Source organism: Syngnathus floridae, chromosome 17, assembly GCF_059516105.1.
Source record: "Syngnathus floridae isolate MCC-2025c chromosome 17, RoL_Sflo_1.0, whole genome shotgun sequence".
In the NCBI taxonomy this organism is placed as follows: Eukaryota; Metazoa; Chordata; class Actinopteri; order Syngnathiformes; family Syngnathidae; genus Syngnathus; species Syngnathus floridae.
In genome coordinates, this window is record NC_142429.1 from 9,694,403 (window position 1) to 9,719,925 (window position 25,523).

Below are 25,523 nucleotides of genomic sequence, written 5' to 3' on the forward strand. Positions count from 1 at the left end.
GACGCGCAATCTCATAATCAACTTAGCGTTGTTGTTGATTAGATCAGTTCCGAGCCGCGCTAAGATCCTTCGCCCCCTTGCCGCTTTAACCAAATTTAGGCGGCGATAACCTTTGTCTTCAAGTGCTCCATCAAGAGATTATCAATCGGATGCAGTCTATGAAGTCGAAAGTCAACGGCCGCTCGCCAGCATGGGCGGCCATGACGGTTGGTTGCTAAGTCATTGACCGAGGAGCGGAGAAACGACTCAATGAAAGGCAGTGAAAGAAATGAATGCAGACGCATAAATGCTTCTGTGCAGGACAGCGAGGTCGCTGAATGGTTTCGGAATGAAAAGGATGCGAGTCAATCAGCCTATTGCAACATAATTGTAGAACACTTGCGGGAGATTTTCGCGTCGCTAGCCGCATTTTTCAAACGAGAGCATCTTTTCGCAGATTGCTGCTGCTCAGGTTGCTTTCCCCACTTGGTTTTGGATGTTCTATTTCCTTCGCTAGCCATCTGTAGCTCAAACGGGCCTGATTATCAGTCATAACTAATTCTCTATTCTCTGAGTGTCTGCAAGAAATAGGTCCTGAAAACAAACCATGGAAAATTGATTGAACCCGCCAGCTGAAAGGAAGACTAATCGGCAAACTATGGGAATTGGATTAGAAATTGTTCTGACTCTCAAAAACTAATTAGGAGTAGTTATTAATCTGTAGAAATAGAAAGAGCATGATTCAGAAAGCGCTCGCTCGGTCTATTTCCTGTTTTCTTTTTATTCTGAGCAGCCGCATCTGAAATTACCCTCCTGAGCGATAAAAGCGCACGCTCCGTTTCTAGTGGAACATATTTTTGCTCAATTGCGGGGAAATCACATCGGTTCAGGGAGAGCAGGCAATCATCACGACGAGTTCCGCGGGGTCAACAAAACCTGTTCGATTTTTGCTTTCAAGCTGTGACGCATGACTCCGTTCACATTTGCGGCCAAAGGTTGGACTTTTCAAACTGACCTGGTTTGGACTCGATTGGGCCAGTTTAGAAACAAACAAAATATGTTTCAACTGAGCGCTGTCCAAAATTCTTATCGTCCCGCCACGTCTTATAATGGTGAACTTGAATTAAAAGATTCGTAGAAAAACTTCAAATATTGACAGAATACTTTTAAAAGTAATGAAAATTTGTCAACACGTTTTTTAATTTAAATTATTTTTTTTAATTTGTCAACCCATTTTTAATTTAAAGTTGTAAAAAAAAATTGTTATAAGCTATCGTGCGGTTTTTTAAAAATTATTTACTAGACTAAAATAGCCGGCGAGTGTGAAGTAAGTTCGTTTTAGTATTCATGATCTTTTATATCCATAAGTAATCCAAATGAAGCAACCAGGGCAGGACAAAAAAAGGACACAGCACACTATGAGAAGGTCACAACTCGACGTGAATAAAATCCACAGTACGCAGCTCTGGGGTTTCCTGACAGGGAAAGATAGCAGAGGGAAGAAGAGGAGCACGAGGAGGCAAAGCGAGCATAAGAACCGAACGAGGCAGCGATGGAAACGGACAATGCACAAGCGAGGGGATCATGAGTTTGACAGCGGGGCCGCTGACCTCGCATGCCGTGGACACGTTCCAAATGAGCTTGAACTTGGAAAGGTGTCAAGTGCTTCTGAAGCTCTCTGGACCCTTTTGAACTTCGTGTGTGTGTTTGTAAAACTGTGTTCTAACCCTAGTGAGTTGCGCAATGAGTGTGTGCCATGTGCACCTGCGTATGTGTGTGTGTTCATGTCGACGTGTGTGCGAGCCTTTGCTCTTGACTGGAACTCGATCAGGGTGTTCCTGCTTATTTTTAGTCTTTTAATGCTCTCTATTTTGTTTGTAATCTCCTGTTTTCCTCCTACTTTCCTCTCTTCTGGGTTGATTCCGCTTCCAAGTAGCCTGTCGTCTTATCTTAACCCCGCATTTTGTATGTCCCTGTTTGTTTAAGTACTTTGACGAAAAATAGACCTCCATCATTGTTAATATTGAATTATTTTGGGAGGATACAATTAAAAAGACTAAAAAAAATTTTTGCAACACTGTTAATTGAATTTAAATTGCTTTGCTCTTTCTGGTGTGCCCTCTTGGCCACCTGGGGGCAGTATAATGTATCTGAAACACCTCAGATCTCAGCTCACCTGTTCAAATGTCATTCTTTGCAGAGGATAAGGAATATATGACTTAGCTGTATTGTCTATCCACTTATGGTGCTCCACCGTTTTTGTTAAATCTGTTGCTTAAAGAGTTAAAGCGACGCAACACAGAATGCAGTAAAGCTACAGTATGTTACAGACAGTGTAAATATATTTTTAATATTTTTTTTTCTCTCCACAGTGACAAATGGCCCATTTTCCAATGGGCTCCTTTATGCAAATCTAATAAGTACATTGAGCCACAGTAATTGCTAAGGAGCGTAATTCATGACTAATTTATTCTGGGGTTAATTTATTGAAACGGACTTATCAATATTTCACACTCCTCCTCCATTATTCACATGAGAACATGCGCTGAAACGTATCTGTGTCAAGCCGTGAATTTTGTCGAGCGAGTGGCTGTTTGTGTGTTTTTTATATTTTGTGCTTCCATGGAAATGGCATCCATTGTTTCCTGAATGCCTTTGCTGTACTTTTAATACACGTGCAGAGAGCGGCTGCTCTTCCATTTCATCACAGGCTCAACACGACACTTCTTTTCATTCCAATTGATGATGTCGCCAGCACATCGTGGCATTTCGTGGGTGCCCAATTCGATATCATTTGCTACAATTTCACATCACAACATAAAGGGAGGAGGCTTGCGCTCCAAGGAATACACTGAGCGTCACCATGGCAACCTCTGTCATCTAGTTTTAAGCAAGGCATGATGACACGCAGCAGGACCTGCGGGATCTGACCAGATTAATTTGGGACAAAAAAGTGGTTCACAAAGGGAACCTATCATTTCAATGCCTTTCATAACTTGAAAATGCAAACTTGAAAAAAAATCATACTAAACCAAATGGACTAGAAATGGGATTTTTGTGTATATATTATATATTTATAATAATAATAATATATTATATATATAATAATATTATATATATTATATATTATATATATGTACATTTTTTTTTTTTCTCAACATGGCAGAGTACAGCTGTTCAGCTCTACCCACACTTCTATACATTCCATATGATCACACTAATACCTTATTGGCAGTGATAGCAACAATATAATGTCAGAAGACACTTGAATTGCGACAAGCAGTCCCCTTCCCCTTATTTCCCTCTGAATCCCATCACACTCTCTCCGTCTCGTTCCCGCCCACCCTCCGAGAGATTACCGTTACCATAGTGACGCAGCAGATTGGCTCGGAAGTCGCAGTGGTTGTGGGTGCCATGGCAACACACATATGCTTGTGTTACCGCTGGCAGGGAGGTGTGGTGTCGCAAACATGCCATTGCAAACAATAACCCCCCCCCTCCCTCGTGCATGATGGTTTGTACCAATCGGCCAAGATTAAAGGGGCCACGGCGTCAAGTCATTTTGCAAATGGCCTCTGATTTATTCTATGCACTTTGTATCGGTGCCAAAGCTCTGTGGGATGGGGCCATGTGCAGGACACACGGAACGTTGTTATCCCGCTCGAAAAGATCAATTATTAATACAGGAAATCAAATAAATATGCTAGCATTAGCATAATTGCCGGATGATTGGCTAAAACATTCCAGTCTGTAAATCTAATCTCGATGCGATGGATGGATGGATTGATTTTTCTCCTCTCGTCCATATTTCATCTACATACAGTATATACGGTAGCCATGGTTATGAGGTAGAACGTTTCCATGGAAACTGTCACAGAGGAGGGTTGGCGAGACCGAGAGTAAAGGGTGAAGAGCGAAAGAATCCAGAAAGAGTGTTTTTTTTTTTTTTTTGCCTGTTTATATCTCTCCGAGGAACCGTTAGAGTTTTCGACTCCATGCTTGAGCACATTCCGGTTGTCATGTAAGGACACACTTTCAAAAGGAGTGTGTGTGGCTGTGTGTGTGATTGGAGACAAATGTTCCCATGTACACACTCTTACACACACCCACGCACGTTCACTATAATCGCAACATGAGTGTGTGTGTGGAGCTGAAATTATTTCACCTGACAGGAACAATGCTGGCTTTCTGCTCCTCCGCCACACAAACACACACACACTGACAGAAGCAGACATACTGCATAGCGCATTCTTCATTCCGGTGAGGGATTTCTTTGGTGTTAATTTGAGGATCTGTTAGTAGAAAGTGTAAAAAAAAATGATATTTGTATATTTTTGTGCGTGCAATTCAGATGTCCCTGAGCAGACCTCAACTCCAGCGAGCTCAAGCGGAGTTCAGCTTGTCACGGTACAATGTGGGACAGTAAATCCTCGTCTGGCTTGTGCTTTTCAAGCGGGGTGTGAAATCAGGATGGCGATTAGCTTTTTCGCTTACGTAAATAGTGTGACATCACTAGGCGTGTGACGCAATGCAACCTGCTGATGCATTCAGGAAAAAAAAAAGAATGGGAGATAAATAAAGGGGAGCAATGTGTGACAACCATCAATTTGTGTGTTTTTTTTTTTTTTTGTTCTTGACATTTGTTTCCCCTTGTGTGATGGAACTGCTGCTTCTCTATCAGCATATCGCACTCTTGGCAGTGTTTTTTTATTTTTTGTACTCTCCCACTGTGGATGCGGCTTTTTAATTAACTCATTCACCGCCGACCCAGTTGATATCTTTGACATCTATAACCGTCAATGGCACTGAATGAATTGTCGGTTGAGTTTGTAAAATACACTCAAATAATAAGAATAAAATCTCATTTGGTTTTCTACATTCAGGTACCTAATGAATGTGACGTTTGAGGGCCGAAATCTGTCGTTCAGTGAAGATGGCTACCAGATGCACCCCAAGCTGGTCATCATTCTGCTCAATAAGGACAGACAGTGGGACAGGGTAAGTTTGTCGTGGACTTTTTAAATTTGCAAAAGCAAACAAACTTAAATGCTCCTGTGTTCTAATTATGAGACAGAAAGTGAGTTAGTTTAGTGATTGGAGCGGCTGATGCGGAGACAAAGATCTGATTCGCTCATCATCACGTTTTGGAGTTTTCAAGCGTTTTAAGCCCAAAGCTTTCCAGGCGCCATACTGATTAGATATGATCAGATTGGTCAAGGTGCCTTTGAGCAGCACGCTGCATGCGGCACACGCTCCGAAGTGGAGCTTCTGAATGAATATTTGCCAAAGCTGCTAATTAGCAACCCCCATCCCTGTCACTTTTATGTCATTTCATTTTTTATTTTTAGGGTGTTTTGAAAAGAAAAGGAATGACCAACTTAAAGGCCCCTGACTTTTTTTTTTTCCATCAAATCTTGGAACTGTGCAAATTGAATTATAATCATAAAACAATAAAGAAAAAATTCTTTAAGTGATGGAGAAAATCCAGATGTGGCTGTCACATCCTAAAAGGAACCCAAAACGGCACCTGTAAAGTTACTGCATGAACCCGCCTCCTCCTCCTCTTCGTCCTCATAGCTGACTTCTACGACTCTTCCTCTTCTCCATTCTTTGTATTTCTCCGTCTTCTACCGCTCCGATCTATATTCTGTCCTCTGATCAGAGAACAAGGTGAGCGTCTCCCCTTCTGTCTTCGCTGTCTTCACCCCCCCCCCCCCCCCCCCCCCGCTCTCGTTTTCACTCATGTTTAATTCTCAGCTTGACTTCCATCTGAACTGCTTTTGTGGATCCTAATGAGTTCCGAGCTCTTACAAGCGTCCTTTCTGGCACCTTCTGAATGAGTGTGAAGAGTGTCCAGTCATGTTCAGCGCCCCATCTGCGTCTTTGTCTATATTACTCTGACTCATGTTCAGCGAAGTTCACGCCAAGTTCCCCGCAGTGCAATGATGACTCTACAACCCGGTGCCGTCGTTCCTGTTACGATTCCCATCGCGTGGCCTCTCATTGGACGATCCAAAGCCGGTTCCTTCTCCATAAGTACACTTGAAGGAACTGGCATCAGCAGAGTGCCGTCATGTGACCGGCAACTGGGGAAATGGACTAATTGATGACTCTTGGTTGGAGGAGAGCCACGAGGGCTTGGCCCGGTCCTTCAGCCGTACAGCTGGACCCTCCTCCCTCCACAGAGGAGGCAGCAGTTTGCATCTGAATGAGCTCCATGGCCAGATGGTCATGTGACTCCCCCACTCCATCCATTTTCTGTCTCGGCATTCGTTGCTTCTCAATTTAAATGGCCATTTTTAATTTTTTCGCCTTACAGGTAGGCAAATGGGAGAACGGTTCCCTCTCGATGAAGTACCACGTGTGGCCTCGCTACGAACTGTACGGTGGGATTGCAACCAGGGAAGATGACCACCTGTCCATCGTGACGCTGGAGGAGGCTCCTTTCGTCATCGTGGAGGACGTGGACCCGCTGAGCGGGACTTGCATGAGGAACACCGTGCCCTGCCGCAAACAAATCAAAACATTGTGAGATGTTGCAATGATCGCCCGAACGAATGATTTGCTCACATAGAGCTTATTTAATGCTAAAATTGTAATTAGGTTAAATAATCTCCACTCTGCTCCGTTTAATTACTACATCATTTGCCTGAGGGCAATGGAAATCATTCTAATTTCATCTACATATGCAGGAATCAGACCAAGGAGTCGGGGATTTACATCAAGAGATGCTGTAAAGGTTTCTGCATTGACATCTTAAAGAAGATCGCCAAGTCAGTCAAGTTTACTTACGACTTGTATCTGGTTACCAACGGCAAGCATGGCAAGAAGATTAATGGAACGTGGAACGGCATGGTGGGAGAGGTAAGGAGTTTATTTCTTTTTCCAATATGTGATTCCAGCTTTATGAGAAAAGCTCCAGCACTGATTTTTATTTATTTATTCCAAAATGCCCTTCCTGCTCTGAAATGTACGGACATTGTTTGTTTGAATAAACCTGGCCAGAATTGCAATTATGTACGTGTGGGCGAAGGTGAAAAAAAAAAAAAAAAAAAAAGTGTCTGCCTTTCCTCCCAAAGGCCAAATGAACTCTTCTATATTTAGCTTTGCCGTCAAAAGGATGAATTTCCTCATGGAAATTTGTTTTCATACCTTCAATTTTGAGCAGCCCAAAGCGATTCAGTCAGTGGGCTCTTAACATCCCATAATAGACCCCGGTCCCGGTCAAAGCTCGCTGTCGGTTCTCGTACATCAACCCGCTACAGCGAGATGCACTTTTGCTGTCGTTTGGTAATGAAGGAAAAAGTAAGCAGATCAATAGCAGCTCAAAGGTCACAGGTTGAAAACGGAGCTGTGTCTCATCACAAGTCTGCATAACCTTCACAAGTCACGGGCACCGTTGACAATGTGTCCATCCCCCCCCCCCCCTGCTATTCAATTTATATTAAAGTGACCCATTTAGTCGATTATATAAAGCCATTTAAGTTACCCTGCTGGGCCGGCTGCTGTCTTTAGTGTGCACCGAGCTATAAGTGGGCTCACCTGTAATAAACGCCATCACCCTTGCTAAAAGCGTCATAATGTGCTGTCGTCTTCCTAGCCTCACCGATAAATGGTCATTAGGATCGGGGGGAGGCGCCATTTGTCAAACTCGCTATTTTGCTCCCCCACATATACACACATAAGCGCACACACACACAAAAGCATATAAGCCAGAGATGAGCAACTTATAGGTTTTCCTAATGCTTGTAAATATTTTATTTTTTTCATAAAAATCTAATTTGATCATTAGGTATTAGTCATTAAATATCATTAAAAAAAGCCACAGAAAAATAGTTTTCCTCGCTCATGTAATGTAGAGCAAGACCTGGTATAAACGCACCTAAGCTATGTCTGCCATCTAGTGGTGAAAGGTAATATTACAACTTAAAACCACAGTTGATCCTTGGATATTCTCAGGTTTTCTTGGGTAAATTTGCATTTACGCAGATTTTAAAAATATTTTTTCATTTTATTTTTATTCTATTTTTTTTTTTTTTTACCATATGCACACCATGCTGTTGCATCCCCTGGCCGATGTAGACTATCTTTGTCCTTCTCCAGTTGGAAAGTCGCCAAAATGACAGTAGATTTCAAACTCTTAATGGACTGAGATCTGGACTGCTGCTCACACACATGCACACATTTTGGGGGACGTGCCCCAGCACGCTCTTCAACACTTTCCGAGATCACTTAAGGCCTTTTACACAATTTGTCACACTTTCATAAGACAATAGATCAAAATGAGAAGGGGGGGGGGGGGGAGTGGTTGGAGGCGTGCAATAATTGCTTCTAGTTTTTCTTCACTTCAGCAAGTGTCAGAGATTACATTACCATTCATACTTTTCATCTCAAATCTTCTCGGCAATAAGATAATGAGTTAGGCCACCCAAGACACACACCAGCTGAGACGCTCTCACAAACTCCCATCCTTGCTCACTCATTCTCAATAACACCCACATGGGTCACTTTCATAACACGGAGAGAACATGTCGTAGGAGGGAGATGGAGAGAGCAAATGGAAAGAGAGAGAGAGAGAGGGGAAGTGAGTACACTGCTGCACGGGCTTCTTCTTCTCCCCTGGGGTGACGTTCACGCGTTTAGGCACACAGGTGGACATGCGCGTCGACGCTTCCTCCCGACAAATAAGTCTGCAAATACACACTCGCCGCTACACACACACAAACGGCGTCGAGCGGGACGGCTACGGCCGAGTCGATTGTCTTTCTGCCTGTGAGCGTCCGCTTCACAGGTGGGGAACAAAGGTTCAGTCGTGACTCACTCATGCACAAGCACACAAACACTGGAGCTTTGACTCATGCACACTTTATTAACTCCAGTCTCAGGCCACTTTAACACAAATTGGGGGCTAAATATAATACCTTTACGGAGAAGTAGGACAGGTATTGGGATGCAGTTCTGACCTAATGTGATAACCTACTTTTTTCCTCCACTCATCCCCTGATGGGCAATAAGAGAGTCCACCTCCCTCTACTGTAATTGTTAATTACAGATATTTCATTACAAACAATTTGAGGAGAGCCAAAATAAGAACAGCGATTTGATTGGTCTATTTTAGAGGGCCAATCAGCTCTCTTTCAGATGCAGTGGAGATCTTAACCAAAGAAGATACATCCTATGTTGGATTCAGAAATAACACTTTATGCACCAACTGCATTTTTTTTTCTTCATTTTTAGCAGTGAAGCCAGTTTTTTTTTTTTTTTATTTAAAGCTGACTCGCTCTGTGCGGTTGCTGGATATCAGTGGCGTGATCGATGTCTAGACGGCTGTTATTACGCTCTGATTGCAAGGTCTAAGCTCTAAAAACCTAATAGTTACCCCTGATATATTACATCATTGAACATCTTTCATCTCCAGGGGTAATAACAGAAGCGTCGACAACAGGCATGATTTTTTATTTTTTTTAATGACACCACACAATTTTTTATATTAGAATCATTTTTTAAATAATGACACCACAGATAAAAACAATATATATATTTTATATGTCATTAAAATATGATTTAAAAAATGTTGATTATTAGTACATTATGATTTTATTATCGTACAACTGACTGATTTATATTTTATACAGGCAATTTCTGAAATTAAGTTCTAATTTCTTGAGCTGACCGTTTTGATCCATATGCCTTCCAATGTCCTCACCTCTTCCACTTTCCCTGGACCTAATTTATACAGACGTTCATGTGTTCGATGGCAACCAGCGTGCCGTGACACATTACTGTAATGTGCCATGAGAGATCATCAGGTGTGCCACGGCAAATTATCCAATTCTGCTTAATTGATGCGATAAATCTATGCCAGCGATGCGTAGTGACAGGCAGAAACCATTAAATGCTCTTCCACTAGATGGCTGAGGTTACATAATTAACCTGTGTATCCATTTGTTGTGACATTTTTCTTTGTTTATGTGCCATGAGACTTTTTTGCAAATGCAAAATATACACCCCGGGTCGATAAAGTCTGAAATCCGGAACAAAAAAAGTCTCCATCCTCTATTGTCCAGGTGGTATTAAAAAATGCCCACATGGCCGTCGGTTCCTTGACCATCAACGAGGAAAGGTCAGAGGTCATCGACTTCTCCGTCCCATTCATCGAGACCGGCATCAGTGTCATGGTCTCCCGTAGCAACGGCACCGTTTCACCTTCTGCCTTCTTAGGTGAGTTTTCTTTTTCGCCTCTGTTCTGGGCAATATTATTATTTTTATTTTTTCCTTCTCTGTTCTGGATATTGTCATCAAACTACCGGACATAGCAATGCATTCAGTCAAATATTATATTCCAGTTTATTCATGTGTTGTTCTTCTTGCACTCTGCCCTTTTCTTCCCACTCATTTCTCCTACTCGTCCTTCCTTTTCTCAATCTGGCACACCATACTTGCATATCTCCTTTTCGCTTTTTTTTTGTTTTTTTTTCATTCTCTCACACTCTCCCCTTCATTTCTCAACATCACCCCTCAAATTTCTGGCTCCCCACGACCTCCCTTTGGTGTCTTTTTTTCTTATCACTGTGGGTCCAAACCGCCTCCCTCAACCCATCCTCTCACTCGACTCCCTTCATCTTCCCCTCTTCTCTCTCTCTCTTTTTGCCGGCTTGCCCTCCAGAGCCCTTCAGCGCGGATGTGTGGGTGATGATGTTCGTGATGCTCTTGCTGGTGTCAGCATTTGCCGTGTTCATTTTTGAGTACTTCAGCCCCGTGGGCTACAACCGCTGTCTGGCTGACGGCAGAGGTGAGGCTCCGCCCCCAAAATCAACATGCACAAAGAAGACGTGCCGGTTTGCATCGCTTGGAGACACTTAGTGTGTTTTGAATGGTTCATTTTTAGCGGCCGTCAACTATACAGTAGCGCCAATAAAATGTATAAAAATGAAATTAAATGAAATTAAAAAAAATAATATTAATAAAAAAATATATATACATCATTAAAATAAAATAAATAAATAAATAACATAAGTATTAAAAGTGATTCATTATATTTTGTACAGAGAGCTAGAGACATGCGCAAAAATATCAAAGCCCGCCTCCACACGGAGACCAGCAGCTCTTGCTTATTTCATCCCCCCTTCTCTTCCTCCTTCACGTTTGCCCTTTTCATCATTTACAGGTGTTGTGCGCTCCGCTTTCAACGCGGCGTCAGTGCTCTTACCTCCGCACAGTCCATTTGCAAGTTATTTGCATACATTTCCATGCTGCTTAAAAATTCCTCTTCGCACTGACAGCGAAAGGGGGGCTAGTTTTGTGTCAGATCTTCCAAGCCGCGAGGCCACCTCACATGGCTATATTTAGACATCTGTCTCGCTCTTCTTTCCATTCCAACTTCAGCATAACGTAAGGATGTTCTCATCCTTTTTTTATCTGCATGTTGCACCAAAGGAGTTTAGAATCACACAGATCGAAGTTTGGACACAAAGGACTCCAAACAACAATACTGGATATCAATGGCTGCAGATTGCATAGTCTCCACTCCACTTATGTAACTGACTCTCTCACAAACTTTACAAAAGAGAACATTTGGCACAACAAAGTCTGTTTGTCCATGGACTAAGCCCCCCCCCACCCCCACATCACAATGCAAACCCACATGGAGGGCACGGATACTGTCTGCCTCCTTGTCATGTCCCCTCTCTCTCTCACACACACACACACACACACACGCTCGTGTTCACACTTCCTCACACAGACATTACAATCCAACTGCTATATCACTCCATAATGAGTAGAGGGAGACAGTCTGCTCTCAGTTCATGAGTCAGAACTAATTAAATAGTTTATTCATTACGCCACAATTCGTGATCATAATCGCCATAGAGTTGATCGTGTGTCAAATAAATGGACATGTCACTCAACTCGTGCAAATGACGACAAGTACTTGCGTTTTATCTACTCAAGCTGATTTTTATATTATGTTGCCGCTGGACACTGTGGACACAATTATTCTAAACACATTTTAATGTTGACTGCAGTTTGGCTTGGCAAACATAACAAACTGGTAAAAGACTATAAAATGTTATTATTATTATTATTATTATTATTGTTATTATTGTTATTTTTTTATTATTTTTTTATTATTGTTGGCATTATTAGTATTAATTCCTACTATTATTATTTTTGTTAGCATTATTAGCATTAAGCTAAGGAAACATCGCATTGACTTCAGATAACGGTAAATGTTGGCTGTATTTGACCTCAGAGCCGCACGGTCCATCCTTCACCATCGGCAAAGCCATCTGGTTGCTGTGGGGTCTGGTCTTCAACAACTCTGTGCCGGTGCAGAACCCCAAAGGTACCACCAGCAAGATCATGGTCTCAGTGTGGGCCTTCTTTGCTGTCATCTTCCTGGCCTCCTACACTGCCAACTTGGCTGCCTTCATGATCCAGGAGGAATACGTGGACCAGGTAACGGGACTCTCGGACAAAAAGGTAAGACGGTCGTCTAATTTGCGTCTTTCTCATTTGCTCCTCGTGAACAATTCCAGATGTTCTGCTTTCCGTCTTTAGTTCCAAAGCCCCAACGACTTCTCGCCTCCCTTTCGGTTCGGCACGGTCCCGAATGGGAGCACGGAGAGGAACATAAGGAACAACTATCCCGAGATGCATTCCTACATGACCAAGTTTCATCAGAGAAATGTCAACGAGGCTCTTCAGAGCCTCAAAGCTGGGTGAGATCTTGGTCTACCTAATATTATGACCATCTCTGTGACCAATTCCTAACCCGCCCCCTTTTTCCACATTTTGTACTTAATGTTTTTTTTTTTTCTTCTCACCACACTGTGTGCCGCTTCAGCCATGGCAAACTGTCTGGAAGTCTATTCCACTTATCACCAGCTTAGTGCTATTTAGCAGGTTAATTGGAATGTTGTAGCTGCGATGTCTTGCTCCTAAGTGCTAATTAAGTCTAACCCTATCTCTCTTCCGCTGCTTCTTTTTTCATTAGCAAACTAGACGCTTTCATTTATGACGCGGCCGTGCTGAATTACATGGCCGGCAGAGACGAGGGCTGCAAACTGGTGACCATCGGCAGCGGTTACATCTTCGCCACCACCGGCTACGGCATCGCCATCCAGAAGGAGTCGCTCTGGAAGAGACACGTGGACCTGGCCATCCTGCAGCTCTTTGGAGACGGTGAGACACGGCGGCGCTCATCTGTTTTCCGTCCGCATCTCAATGCGCCGAGCGGACCAAGGGCAATCCGCCTTACATCATAAGCGAAGGGAGCAGATTGTTCACGTGGAGGCTCTGATTTATTGAACGATCCGCTCGCATTGAATTTTCAAATAAGACGATTATGGCGGACCCCGTAAGGAAGGAAGGATTCAGACAGCTCTTGAGGGAAATTAAAGCTCCTAACACCTTGGAATGACTGCAAGCCAATACTCTCTAAATGTTTCAAAAGCGAGATAGCGTTAGCTCATTGTGATCGCACATCAAACGTCTTTTTTGGATTTATCGTCTCCCCTCAGCACAACTCAGAGGTGACGTCGGATTTATAGCCGTCTGCTCGCCGCCGCTGCATTGTTTTTGGGTTGTGCGCAAAACGCAGCTCGCGGTTTTATTTGGTTTCCGACGACATCTTTTTGCTACTCGTAACCCGACGGAGGTTGCTCATTTGGGGATTATAGTTTATGATTTCAAATGACTAAAGGGAAGAAAATTCGATTTAATTGTGGGTTGAGTTCAGTCCCTGTTTTCAGGGGATTGGACATATTTGGAGCCTAGCAGCCATCCATTTACTATACTGCTTAGCTTGGACCGGGTCATAAAGAGCTGTAGCCTATTCCAGCCGACCTCAGGCAAAAGGCCAGCCGCACCTTGTAAAGGTTGCCAGTCAATCACAGAGTACATAAAGACAAAGTGGAAATTGAACCCACTCAGAAGTGTCTTAAGCCTTTTAGTAAACAATCTTTTATAAAGACACACATGGTGAACTAAAAGTAAATAATAAAATGAATAATAAAATCTGCATTAATATTACAAACCTTTATCACAATGGATCATAAAAGTAAAGGTAAGGCGATATCAGATGATGAGGAAAAATTAAATTGACTTGCAGCAAAGTGACCGACAATCAGGATAATTGAAAAAATAAAAAATCGGTTTTAAATGTTTTCGTAATGGTGTCAGTAATAGTTTAAATTAGTTTTTGGGTTTTTCTAAATTCACTAAAACATCCATCATGTCAGCTCCTGAACCATGGACCCTCCGGGGCCGACTATCGTGCGTCCCAGTTAGCGTTGCCAGCATAGCTCCCGGTGTATTTCGACCCTGCGTGCGTTTGGGTTTCCAGGTTTGTTCGTGTGTGTGAATTTGGGTCATCGCTTTCAACATGACAAAAGAGCGTTGATTTTATTTTTATCACCCTAAAACAAGAGCGACACACTTGACTATTTAAAATACCTGGCAAATATTTGTTTTTTTTCCCTTTTGTTGTACTACGAGTTTGTTCTTGTGTGTTTGAACAATGTCTTTCAAAAGTACGACAAGAACCAATCGGCCGTGTCTCCCCTTTGCTCTGGATTTCAATGTGACATTGCAACGCCTCATCCCCACTTGCTTCCCCTCCCGTTGGCCTAGAAAATGATCAGACACGTGGAGATATTTCTGTGATTACGGGCTTTATAAATACATGTTTATTTATTTATATGTATTTATTTGTGTATTTATTTATTTAGTTATATGTGTATTTATTTATTTAAAATACATGTGACTATTTATTTAAATCCTATATCATCCAGAAAGCAGGCAAATGTTAGTTTAGAATTTAGCCAAATATTCCTGCCATCTTTTTTCCCCCCCCGCTCCTCTTCTGTTGCATCATTCTCTTCTTCCCTGGTGTCCTCTAACAGGCATCATGTTCTTGCATCACATCCCTTCTGCTTGCCACTTAAAACACACACACACGGACACACACACGCACACATTCCCTCATGAATTATAAAACTATTCCCCGCTTATCATTGCGCCATGGCCCAAACTGACTGTTTGATCTTGATCCCCCCCCCCTTTCCTCCTTGTTGTTGCCCTCCCTCCCTCCCTCCATTTTCTTCTTTCCCCTCTTCTCCATCGTTTCACCACATCCAGGTGAGATGGAGGAACTGGAGTCCCTGTGGCTGACGGGAATCTGCCACCACGAGAAGAATGAGGTGATGTCCAGCCAGCTGGACGTGGACAACATGGCGGGGGTCTTCTACATGCTGGGGGCCGCCATGGCACTGTCGCTCATCACATTCATCTGCGAACACTGGTTCTATTGGCAGCTGAGGTTCTGCTTCATGGGTGTCTGCTCGGGTCGTCCTGGCCTTGTCTTTTCCGTCAGCAGGGTGAGATTAACACTTTTCATCCTCATTAAGGAATTGTATATATCCTTCACCAAACTTTTAAAATTCCCAGGAATGAAAGTGTGACCTATATGCAAAAAAGGTTAGCATAATATTCATTAATTCATTATTCATCCAAAAAAAAAAAATGACAAGAAAATGTCAGCAAATTACCATATAGTGTGTACTCAATACAAACAAGCCCATCCTTAAATAGCTGCATCTTTACACCAGTTAATCCCCAGGGCTCTGCCTTAGGCCCCCTAAAATTTGATTGGCTTAATATAATATTTCTTTTTTTTTTATTACTAAGACCATTCTGGTATCCATAAATGAAATATTGTCAAACTATTGAGACCAAATCAATAAATCACTCAAAATCAGTCGAAGGTGGATTACTCGATCGCAAAGTCACCCGAGGTGTTTGATTTGCATTCCAATAGTTTTGACACGGCTGCGGTGTAATTCACCGCGTGCCTCTGAAGGTGAAGTGCTGCAGGCTAAAAAACGCACGTGGATAATTTACGGCAGAGGTCCACGAGCGGCGGCGGCGGCGGCGGCTCGCTCCTTCTCGTTGATATGCTGCTATGGCACCGGGGCCGCAGAAAAACAATCCCGGTTTCTCATATTTCGTTATTTATGTTTTTAAACCACCGGTCCAACGAAACGGCACAAAAGTAAGGAAAATAGATAATTAGTTTTGTAACAATATTTCTTCGCAATAAATTGTTCTTTAAAATGGTGCCATATTTTGAAAGGAAAATTTCACCAAGAAAAAAAAAATCACTGTATTAGTAGCGCCAATATTTCCTGTTCTCCTTTTTTAATTGCAGAATTTCACGCTGAATTGTTTCTCATTAAATTCTACTCATGTTGTTAACATCCTCTTTAATAACATTGAACAAATCATTTCTGCCTGACACGACTTTTTAGTAGACTGAACATAAAATGTCATCTGCGAACATGTCAGGTGACATTGTATTAAATTTCTACGCGCAGGCTGTTGGGCGCACTTGTTTTTATGATTGCCGCATTAACATTTCCACGGGAACAATCGCAATGTGAGGGCCATTATGTTTCCCCGTAACATTCACTGATTGCTCTCTTTTGACCCAAATTACCTCCATTTCTGCTGCTACCTAAATGAAAGTCCACACACGCAGCCAGATCATTTGTATGTAAACATATTCAGGGGGAAAAGAATTCATTGAGCGATTCATTTGCATATGCAAATCGCAATCCTAGTAAAACAGCTGACAGTGGAAATTATACCTTTTTATTTTCGCGGAACCTACTGTGTCCTTTCTATTGACTTGACTCTTTTCTTTTTTTTGTCTGCTTTTCTAATTTCACAGCTTAATCCAATAAATATTATTATTGCTGCAATTAACATTTGAGTTTGGGCGTGGAGAAAATGAGTCATCTGTCACCCTTGGTGGGCATCACGTGACTTCACGGTCGGTTAGCGCCTTTGCTAGCCTGTTCCCGCGGGCTACCTGTTCCTCGAGTCCCCAACCTGCAAATTAATGAAAAATATCGATTTGGGAATTTAGAACAATAAATATATTAGGGTTGTTAATTACTCCCTTTTTCCCTCCTGTCGTCCTTCATTTGCATCGTGTATCAAGCAAATTATGATCTTGTGCTTGTCGGCATTTTATATGCACTTGTACACAGTGAGCAGCTAGTTATTTGTTGATTTCCTGCCTCTCTGTACCAGCTTAATCACTTATAGATTTTACCGTGATCCCCTCGAGAAGAAAAAAAAAAAAAAAAAGATCACTGTTATTGCTATTTGCCGAGCCTGCCCAAATAATCAGCTACTTTAATAAAAGGGCCAGCAGCAAAGTAGTCCATTTTGTCAAAGAGCAGCTGCCGCATATGAAACCTGTGATTTCAAAGATTTGATTTCATCCGTATTAACATCTCAGACATTTGCTAGCGTGCGCTAATGGTGCCAATTTGCGTGCAGAAGAGCTTTCACACCGAGCTTCGCAATGATTGTTAGTGAGGTTAGTGTCGGATTTTCAAATTTATCTGATTGAAGGCGGGTCGTACATAAGAGGAAGTGGGAAAAAAAATAGAGCATTCAAAAGCCATGTGACCTTTGACTTCTAGCATGATGTATCCGTTTCTCTTTTTGTCACCGTCTCGTTTCCCTCGCTAATGCCGCTTCTTTCGCCACGCAGGGTATCTACAGCTGTATTCACGGCGTGCAGATCGAAGAGAAAAGCAGCTCGGCGTTGAACTCGCCATCGGCCACCATGAACAACACTCATTCCAACATCTTGCGCCTGTTACGCACGGCCAAGAACATGGCCTCCGGGGTGAACGGCTCGCCGCACAGCGCTCTGGACTTCATTCGACGCGAATCCTCCGTTTACGACATCTCGGAACACAGACGCAGCCTGGCGGGACACTCGGACTGCAAGCCGCCGTACTTACCGGATGATAACATGTTCAGCGATTACATCAGTGAGGTGGAGAGGACGTTTGGTAACGTCCACATGAAGGATAGTAATCTGTACCAGGACCACTACCTGCACCATCACGGTTCCACACTTGGGCTCAGTGGACCACCTGCCAACAGGCCCCATAGTTTGGGCAGTGCCAGTTCCCTGGAGGGCGGCATGTTTGACTGCGACAGCCTCGGAGGCGGGGTGCCGCCCATCTTCACCACCCAACCCTGCTCGGCGCTGACCCACAGAAACATGAGCAAGTTTGACCTTCTGTCCGGACAGACTCCGCCCTCAGGCCAAGGATTTAAGAGTGGCCTTCCTGACTTGTACGGGAAGTTTTCGTTCAAGGGAGGAGCCTCCAGTTCCACTTACATCCCCGGTCCGACGTACTGCGGAGGGAGAGGGGACGATGATGGGAATATCCGATCGGACGTCTCTGATATTTCCACGCACACGGTGACCTACGGGAACCTGGAAGGAAATGCCAAGAAGCGCAAACAATACCGCGATAGCTTGAAAAAGAGGCCGGCCTCTGCCAAGTCCAGACGTGAGCTGGATGAGATCGAGCTGGGCTACAGGAGAAAGCCGTACCACATAAGCCACCACCACTACCACAACCATCGCTCGGCCTCACCGCCACCTTTGCCATCGGAACGGAAACGAGGAGGGAATAACGACACAAACTATCTCTTCAGAGAAAAGGAAAGCGTGAGGGACTTTTATTTGGACCAATTCCGTCCAAAAGAGGGCGTCCCTCAATGGGAACATGTCGATCTGACTGAGGGCACTGGAAATAGGGACGGCGGAGTACCAACTTGCACTTCTCTGGTTCCGGTGGAGGACTTCCTCAAGGGCAAACCCAAAAAGTCGGACTCAAAAAGTGGCGGTGGATCTGGCTTGGCGGGCGGAGAATGGGAATGCAGGAACTGTCGGTCCGGAGGAGGAATGAAGCAGATGTCCATGCACGGAGGCTACGGTGGCGGTATGAGCTGCGGTTCCTCGGGGGGCGGAGGAAGCAGCCGCCCGAGCTCAGCGACCTGTATGCGCTGCGAGGGCTGCAAAAAGACGGGAAACCTCTACGACATCAGCGAGGACAACAACCACCTCTTGGAACAGATTGGTGGAGGGAAAGGTGGGGCTCCAATCTCCCAGCCGCCATCGCAAGCCCAGCAGAGGAGGAAGGGCGGCGGATTCGGCAAGCCGCTCAGGCGGCAGCATTCCTATGACGCCTTTGTTGACCTTCAGAAGGACGACTCGGGCGGCATGGGGAGCATGATGGGAGGTATGGGAGGAGTTGGTGGGATGGGTGCTCCGGGTATGGGAGGCATGCTACCACCTCCCCGAAGCGTTAGCTTGAAGGAAAAGGAGCGCTACATGGAAGGCACGAGCCCCTTTGCGCACATATTTGAGCGTCACGGGGGTTCCGAGAGGGAACGGGAAAGAGACCGTGACCCTTCGTTTTATGGAGGTGACGGCCGATTCGGGGGGCTGTTCCGAGGAGGCGAGGGCCTCCATCGTCGCTCCGTCGGAGAGAGAGACATGAGAGACAGGGACAGGTCTTTGATGGAAGGTGGCGGCGGGGCGGCATTCTCTTTATCCAAATCGCTTTATCCGGACCGGGTAAACCAGAACCCCTTTATACCCACGTTTGATGACGATCAATGTCTGATGCACGGAGCCAAACAATATTACATGAAAAAGCAACAGCAGCAGCAACAGGTTGCCAAAAACAGCCGAAGTGACTTCAGAAGCCAGTTGAGCACCACGTCTTATCTGCCGCCATCCGCCGCGCCAATGTCCAATGTGTCCCCGCGGTTCCCGAAAGAACTCAGCCTGGGTGGACTCAACCACCACGGCTCCATGCTGGGGGTGGGCCCGCCGCGACCTTTCAACGGAAGCAACGGCCACGTCTACGAGAAACTCTCCAGTATCGAATCGGACGTGTGAGAGACCGAGACTGGATTTGGGATTTGGCGTGGAATAGAGTTGTGTTAGGTGTGTTAGGAGATCAGGGATGTTTTTAAAGACACTGTCCACACACACACTGCATCTCTATCCCATACTGAGACTGGACTTTAAGATAAGCAAGGCGAGAGCCAAACGTGGTGTCAGAAACAGGATGCAAACTTGAGTAATAGAAAAATCTATATTTTGCAAGCAAATCTTGGTAAACACTAAAAATCAGGACACCTTTGGTGAGACGGGGGGGAGGGGGGTGACCCCTCTCTCACAAATGGCCAAAGCTACTCTACTTTTATGTCCAGTCGCAGTTTAGAAAAACAAAAACTGGGAAAATGCACTCAGCTCAAGCCTCGCATTTCATCCACCGGTGAAGCCGCGGTCGGCCATTATCGCTCATCTTAATTTGATATCGGACGTGTGAGCGCTGGTGAGATTCGACGGCAGCCCGAGAGCTCCCGCTGAGCGCTTACGAGGGAAGACTGCGAGATCGGCGGGCGGGCGGCGCTAGCGAGCGAGCGGCCCATCTGGGCTCCAAGAAGACATTGTCGCCTTGATGGAGTGGCAACACGGATGACTTGTCCCCCCCCCCACCACTCCTCTTAAACTTTTGTTCTCCTCCCTTTTCCTCGTCCTCCCCCGACACCAAAAGAAATACAATCATGAATGATGATATTCTTCTCGAAAGAAAAAAAAACAGGGTATAAGATCAACAATAATATTAATAACATTGTGAATAACAACAATGATTGTGTTAACACTGCTTATAATTTTTTTTTTTTTTTAAATGCTTTATTTTTAATTGATGTGATATTCCATCCCCGTTTGAGTACTGGCCGGGTTCTTCAACCTCCAAGCCAGCAAAGACTGAACTTCTTTAGTTACCTGTAGGATGTTTTACTTCACAGTACATATTTTCTCCTTACGGGAAAAAAAGGATCTTAAAGACTCATACTTTGTTTCGAGATGTTTCAAATTGTTGAGAGCCTGAAAGCTGCAGAAGCTGAGAGAAAAGGACGTGCCTTAATGGTCTCCAATGGAAGTGTCCTCCTGTTCACATGGTCACGCAACGGCGCCATTACTTGGTGTTCTCTTCACGTAGGACAAAAAAACTGCAGTAAAAAAAAAAAAAAAATTACAAGCGGTTGGAGAATCCGCCTGGCAGTGGTTTAGATACAAGATGCTGCAGAGTTTTATAACTTCGTAAAAATGATTTTATGAACCTGTACGCCAGTTCTATTCAGGATGTCCCACACTGTCTGGCAGTGGCCCACTTCACAGCACGGCGGCCTTTCTACTTCGCTTCTTTTTTGATTCAGGTTACATGGTAATAGTCACCACCCGTTTGGCCTCTCACTAGTGTCCCAACATCTGTCGCGTTTGCGGGCCCGGATGGCAAAATTCAACTGAGGGGGGAAATCAATGATAGTCATAATACGTTGAGCAGAAGAACGGTCGCTGAGGTATCAGCTTTGACTGATGTAGATAATTTTTTTTTTTTTCTTTTCTATTTCTTAAAGCTGGCGAAGCCTCATTATTGCACAGGACCTTTACCTGTTGTAGGTTCAGGCACTCAGTAGACATGCCTTATCATCCCCCATCACACACACCCTCCCACTTCACAGGTCTGCTAATGACTCATCTTACTGTACAGAATACAAAAAAAAAAAAAAGTGAGCTATTTAAAGGTTTGATCTTCAATTAGCTGGCGGTGTCAGAAGTTCAAGGGCTGCAAGAAATTGCGCAGGAGTGCTCGGCCAAGATTGGAGCTGCCCGAGTGTGCAGAGTGCTGACATCTATCTTATAACCTCATCTAAATGCACCGCTGTTATAGGTGAGTGTGTGTTGCGTGAGTTGGATGATGCAAGTCACAATTTAATGATAACAGCACTTTTTTTTTTTCCTCCCCGCACAGATTTGCTGATTACTATTCATAAATTCACAGATAACAATGTAATCGTGAGATTGATAGTTGTTAGCCTTAAATCAATACACCACCCATACGACCATGACTCTGAATAAATAGACTGAGATCTCTGGAATTTTTATATGTACACATTTTCAGATCAAGTGTTATCTGAGAAGCAAGTAGGAATCTCGAGAAAATAAGTAACACTTTGACGATGGCATCCGAGTCGGCATTAGTATGTTTAAGCTTTTACTTGTAAATAGTATATTCAGAACCTCTTTTCACTTTGTACAGTAAACAGACAGACAGGATGTAACTTTCCATCAAGTTTTACAGCAATTTAAGAATTAAACTGATTTAAAAAAATTTAAAAAAAAAATTAGACGGATAAAATGTGCAGAAACACCAACATTACTCATTTTAAGCGATGGAAGTCAACCTCTTTGTTTTACACTCGTGTTACGATAGTTTACCGATTTAATATATTGGATTATGTTAAGGTTTCGCCTTTTTTTTCATATGTTCGCTCAAGTGTTTGAGGAATTGATAATTTAGCGTAGGTGTACACGTCTGGTGATATTAATGAGGGACAATTTAGTTTTAGCTCTAAGTTTCCCTTGACTTGTGTTAGATTCTCTCTTTTGAAGCTGAGCTAGACTTCATGCTTTTTCTCGCTCGACACATTTCTATAATACAATATTACATGTATGATATTTGAAGATAGAAGCAGCATATTGTGTGCTTTCATTTTAGGCAGCGATCCTTGTTCAGATCTTACGAAATCATTGTGTTCTGTTCGGGGGAGGAAGGGGTGGGGTGGGGGTGGGGGGTCATTTTTTTGAAGCTGGGCTTTAATGGTGATTGCACACAGAATTTAGAGCCATCGTGGGCCCGGCCTATCCTGTTCCCTCTTTATCATTGGGATAGATATCACTGTGGTAAAGAAAGATGTATGTATATAAATTTGTGTATGTGTGTAGAACACACAAGTGCACACTGATGCTGTTAATGTTGCTGAGAATTTTCGGCACAATAACGTGGAAAAGGGATTGATTTGAAATTGAAATGCATTGGTGCAACCCCTTATCAAAAGTATTTGCTTTTTTTTTTGCTTGCCAAGAGTCAACTGTTGATTTATTTGAGCTCAGGTTAGTAGACTGACACTATGAACTTGGGAGTTGGATTTTTTTCCCCCCACCCATTTGCTTTCCAATCCAAATGCTTGATTAACAAATCGAAAATATACAGTACATGGGCTGTGCATAATTGTATTGCACAAAATTCTTAGACCATCATTAAATTTGTTGTTTTCATAATTCTGTAAGGAAATCCAATCTGGTTTATTTAGCCGGCTATGCATGAGACAGATGGGCAATATTTTTTTTTAATTCTTGAAACCTTAACATTTAAACTGTTGCTACCTTAAAGCCATTACTGATTGCAAAGATGTTTTATATCATTTTAATCATGTTGTTCTGTAGATTTAAGTTAACCAAGTTATGATTATTATTATTATTATTACATTTGTGCCAAGACAAAAACACAAGCATGAATACATGACCTGCCATTGGCTAATTTGTGCAAAAAGCTAACTAAATAGACGCTAAATGCATCTCCCCCCCCTCCCCTCCCCCTGTAGTCTTTTCATATAACTCCAAAATGGAAGGATGGACAGTACAACAAATTTGGTGGTGGCCTAAAAAGTTTTTTCCACATTACGATGCATCTCTCCTCCTTATTTGCAATAGGCCCATGACCAAACAAAGTCACCTTTGTGCCGTTGCCATGAAAGGCTAGTGAGGGCTCGTCTACGGCTATTGTTTGGAAAGTCAGGATACACACACACACCATCATTGAGCACTGCTGCCAGTTGGACAGTGAGTAAGATGCCTCATCACATCTTTTTGTTTCCCTTCAACCCAAATTGGTCCCAGCCTGGCTTCTCTGCACACAATCATGCCAAAACATTTTAAGAGGGTTCCTGTTTAGAAAAAAACACTGTGTCACCTTTTTATTTTTTACAACACAAGGTTGAGCTTGCTTTGAGTTACGGGAACATCCTGGAGCTGGCGGATGTAAATCTCACCCCCCCTCCAGCTGACATCCATGACAAGCGGATGACAGGCGTCAGTTAAAATATGTTTTGGGACGGGATTGTTCGGAATGATCTTTGTCAGCCGTATTTGTAAAAAGCACCTCGGTGTTTAGCACCGGATTTCATTTCATCACATGCAGCCAGGAAGACTTAAACTGTGATACTAGTTTTACATCATACTAATGTTATCCTCCCAAGTTTTTTTTTGCAGAATATCTTTGCTAACATTTGATGTTTTGTTGTTGGGGGTGTGCGTGCTAATTTATACAAATGCATATCATTTTTATTAATGATAAAACTGCTCTGTTTCTCCATCGTCCTAATTTCTAAAAGTGGCAGAAGGGGTTGCTACTAAATGTATTTCACATGGGGGGGGAGTGAGTTTACAAAAGTACTCATTTCCAAGTAAAGATACACGACCTGATTCAATTTACTGTGTCTCGACAAAATGTAAAATATGATCAATTGTATACATAATTCTATACACTCAATTTGCTCTTGGCCACAATTTTCTCGTTGTGGCCCTTTGAAATAATGCCAATATGTTTACATCATGATCACGGAAATTACACGCATAAAAAATATTGTACAGGTTGTGTAAATACTATTAGAGAATACATTAACTTTTTTCTATGGAATCAAAGTAATCTCAATAAAAATTAATCATGTCATGGCAAAAACTGCAAAAATGCATTATTATGGTACTTCTAATAAGGATAAACACCTACAATTATAAGTGCTTAATTAAATAAGACTATTCTTTCTCTTTGTACATGAACAAAATGTGTTGAGTATTAATAATAAAATGCTATAAGTTTCATGCAAATGGTGCGGAGTCTTTTTAAGCTTCTAAATGTTTTATTGTCATTGTCTTGAGATGCAAGTTTTATTTGACCATGGTTGTATCTCAAATCACTTTTTCCTCATAGAACGGGAAAGCCATTCATTATTCCTCCCCTTTAAGGAGAACACTTCACGAGGATAAAGAATAAATGCCGGTGAGTATCAATGCTTGTTATATTTGTTAGTCTAAATGTGTTGTTGCACCATTTGTGTTCGGATATCAAGTTTGTAAAATCTGCTAAATGTTAGCATGTCAATGGAATTTTTCATGACATGTTAACATTAAGCTAATTTATACTCACTAATAGATGAGCAGAGGACAGAAACATGGCCATATGGTGGAGCGGGTGGGTCTGGGTCCATCCCCTCCACCATCCACATTGCTGCTGGCACTCCACAAAGCTTTGTGTGATGCCATCCAGGCCACTCAGAGTTGCCCTCATGCTGCTCTTGCCTTCTCCTTGCTCGGCAACAGGAATATTCCTGCTCCTATCTTCGGCAGAGGATGTTGAGATAATGTCAGGTTGAAAAATCAGAAGGATGCAAACCTTCCAGTCTTCTCCACATGACATTGAGAAGGACGTTTATTCTGTTGCCACAAGTATTTCACTTGTAGCACTTGCAAATATATTTAAATGTATGAATAATAAGCAGGGCGCTCCGTAAAGAATACAAGCCAAACATTCCAGAGTCAATCAAAGCTGACGAGTGTTCAAAATCCTTTTTTAAGCAGGATGTAAAAACACCAGATGTTCATTAGTCATCTTTGAAGCTTAGCGAAGATGCAAAGTGTGAGTAATTAGCGCTTTTCGTGACGCCGCTTTGACCTCGTGCCATTTTGAATCCACCTCTAGTCAAAAAACTGAATCACGAAGCAGATCAGGCCGCGTATTTTTCATGTC

General features: G+C 43.1%; 1 protein-coding gene across 3 annotated transcripts in view; it reads left to right on the top strand.

Moving 5' to 3' along the window:
• grin2ba (glutamate receptor, ionotropic, N-methyl D-aspartate 2B, genome duplicate a) overlaps positions 1–24,604 on the top strand; it is a 65,638-nt gene extending 41,034 nt beyond the window's left edge. For all 3 annotated transcript variants that reach the window (XM_088358130.1, XM_088358129.1, XM_088358128.1), the window contains 10 exons: positions 4,863–4,977; positions 6,299–6,507; positions 6,672–6,843; positions 10,047–10,200; positions 10,646–10,771; positions 12,233–12,462; positions 12,541–12,701; positions 12,977–13,164; positions 15,121–15,359; positions 17,546–24,604. In XM_088358130.1, coding sequence (XP_088214256.1) covers positions 4,863–4,977; positions 6,299–6,507; positions 6,672–6,843; positions 10,047–10,200; positions 10,646–10,771; positions 12,233–12,462; positions 12,541–12,701; positions 12,977–13,164; positions 15,121–15,359; positions 17,546–19,762 — 3,811 coding nt within the window. In that variant the 3' untranslated portion in view covers positions 19,763–24,604. The remainder of the gene's footprint in view (positions 1–4,862; positions 4,978–6,298; positions 6,508–6,671; positions 6,844–10,046; positions 10,201–10,645; positions 10,772–12,232; positions 12,463–12,540; positions 12,702–12,976; positions 13,165–15,120; positions 15,360–17,545) is intronic.
• Positions 24,605–25,523: the final 919 nt, after the last annotated feature.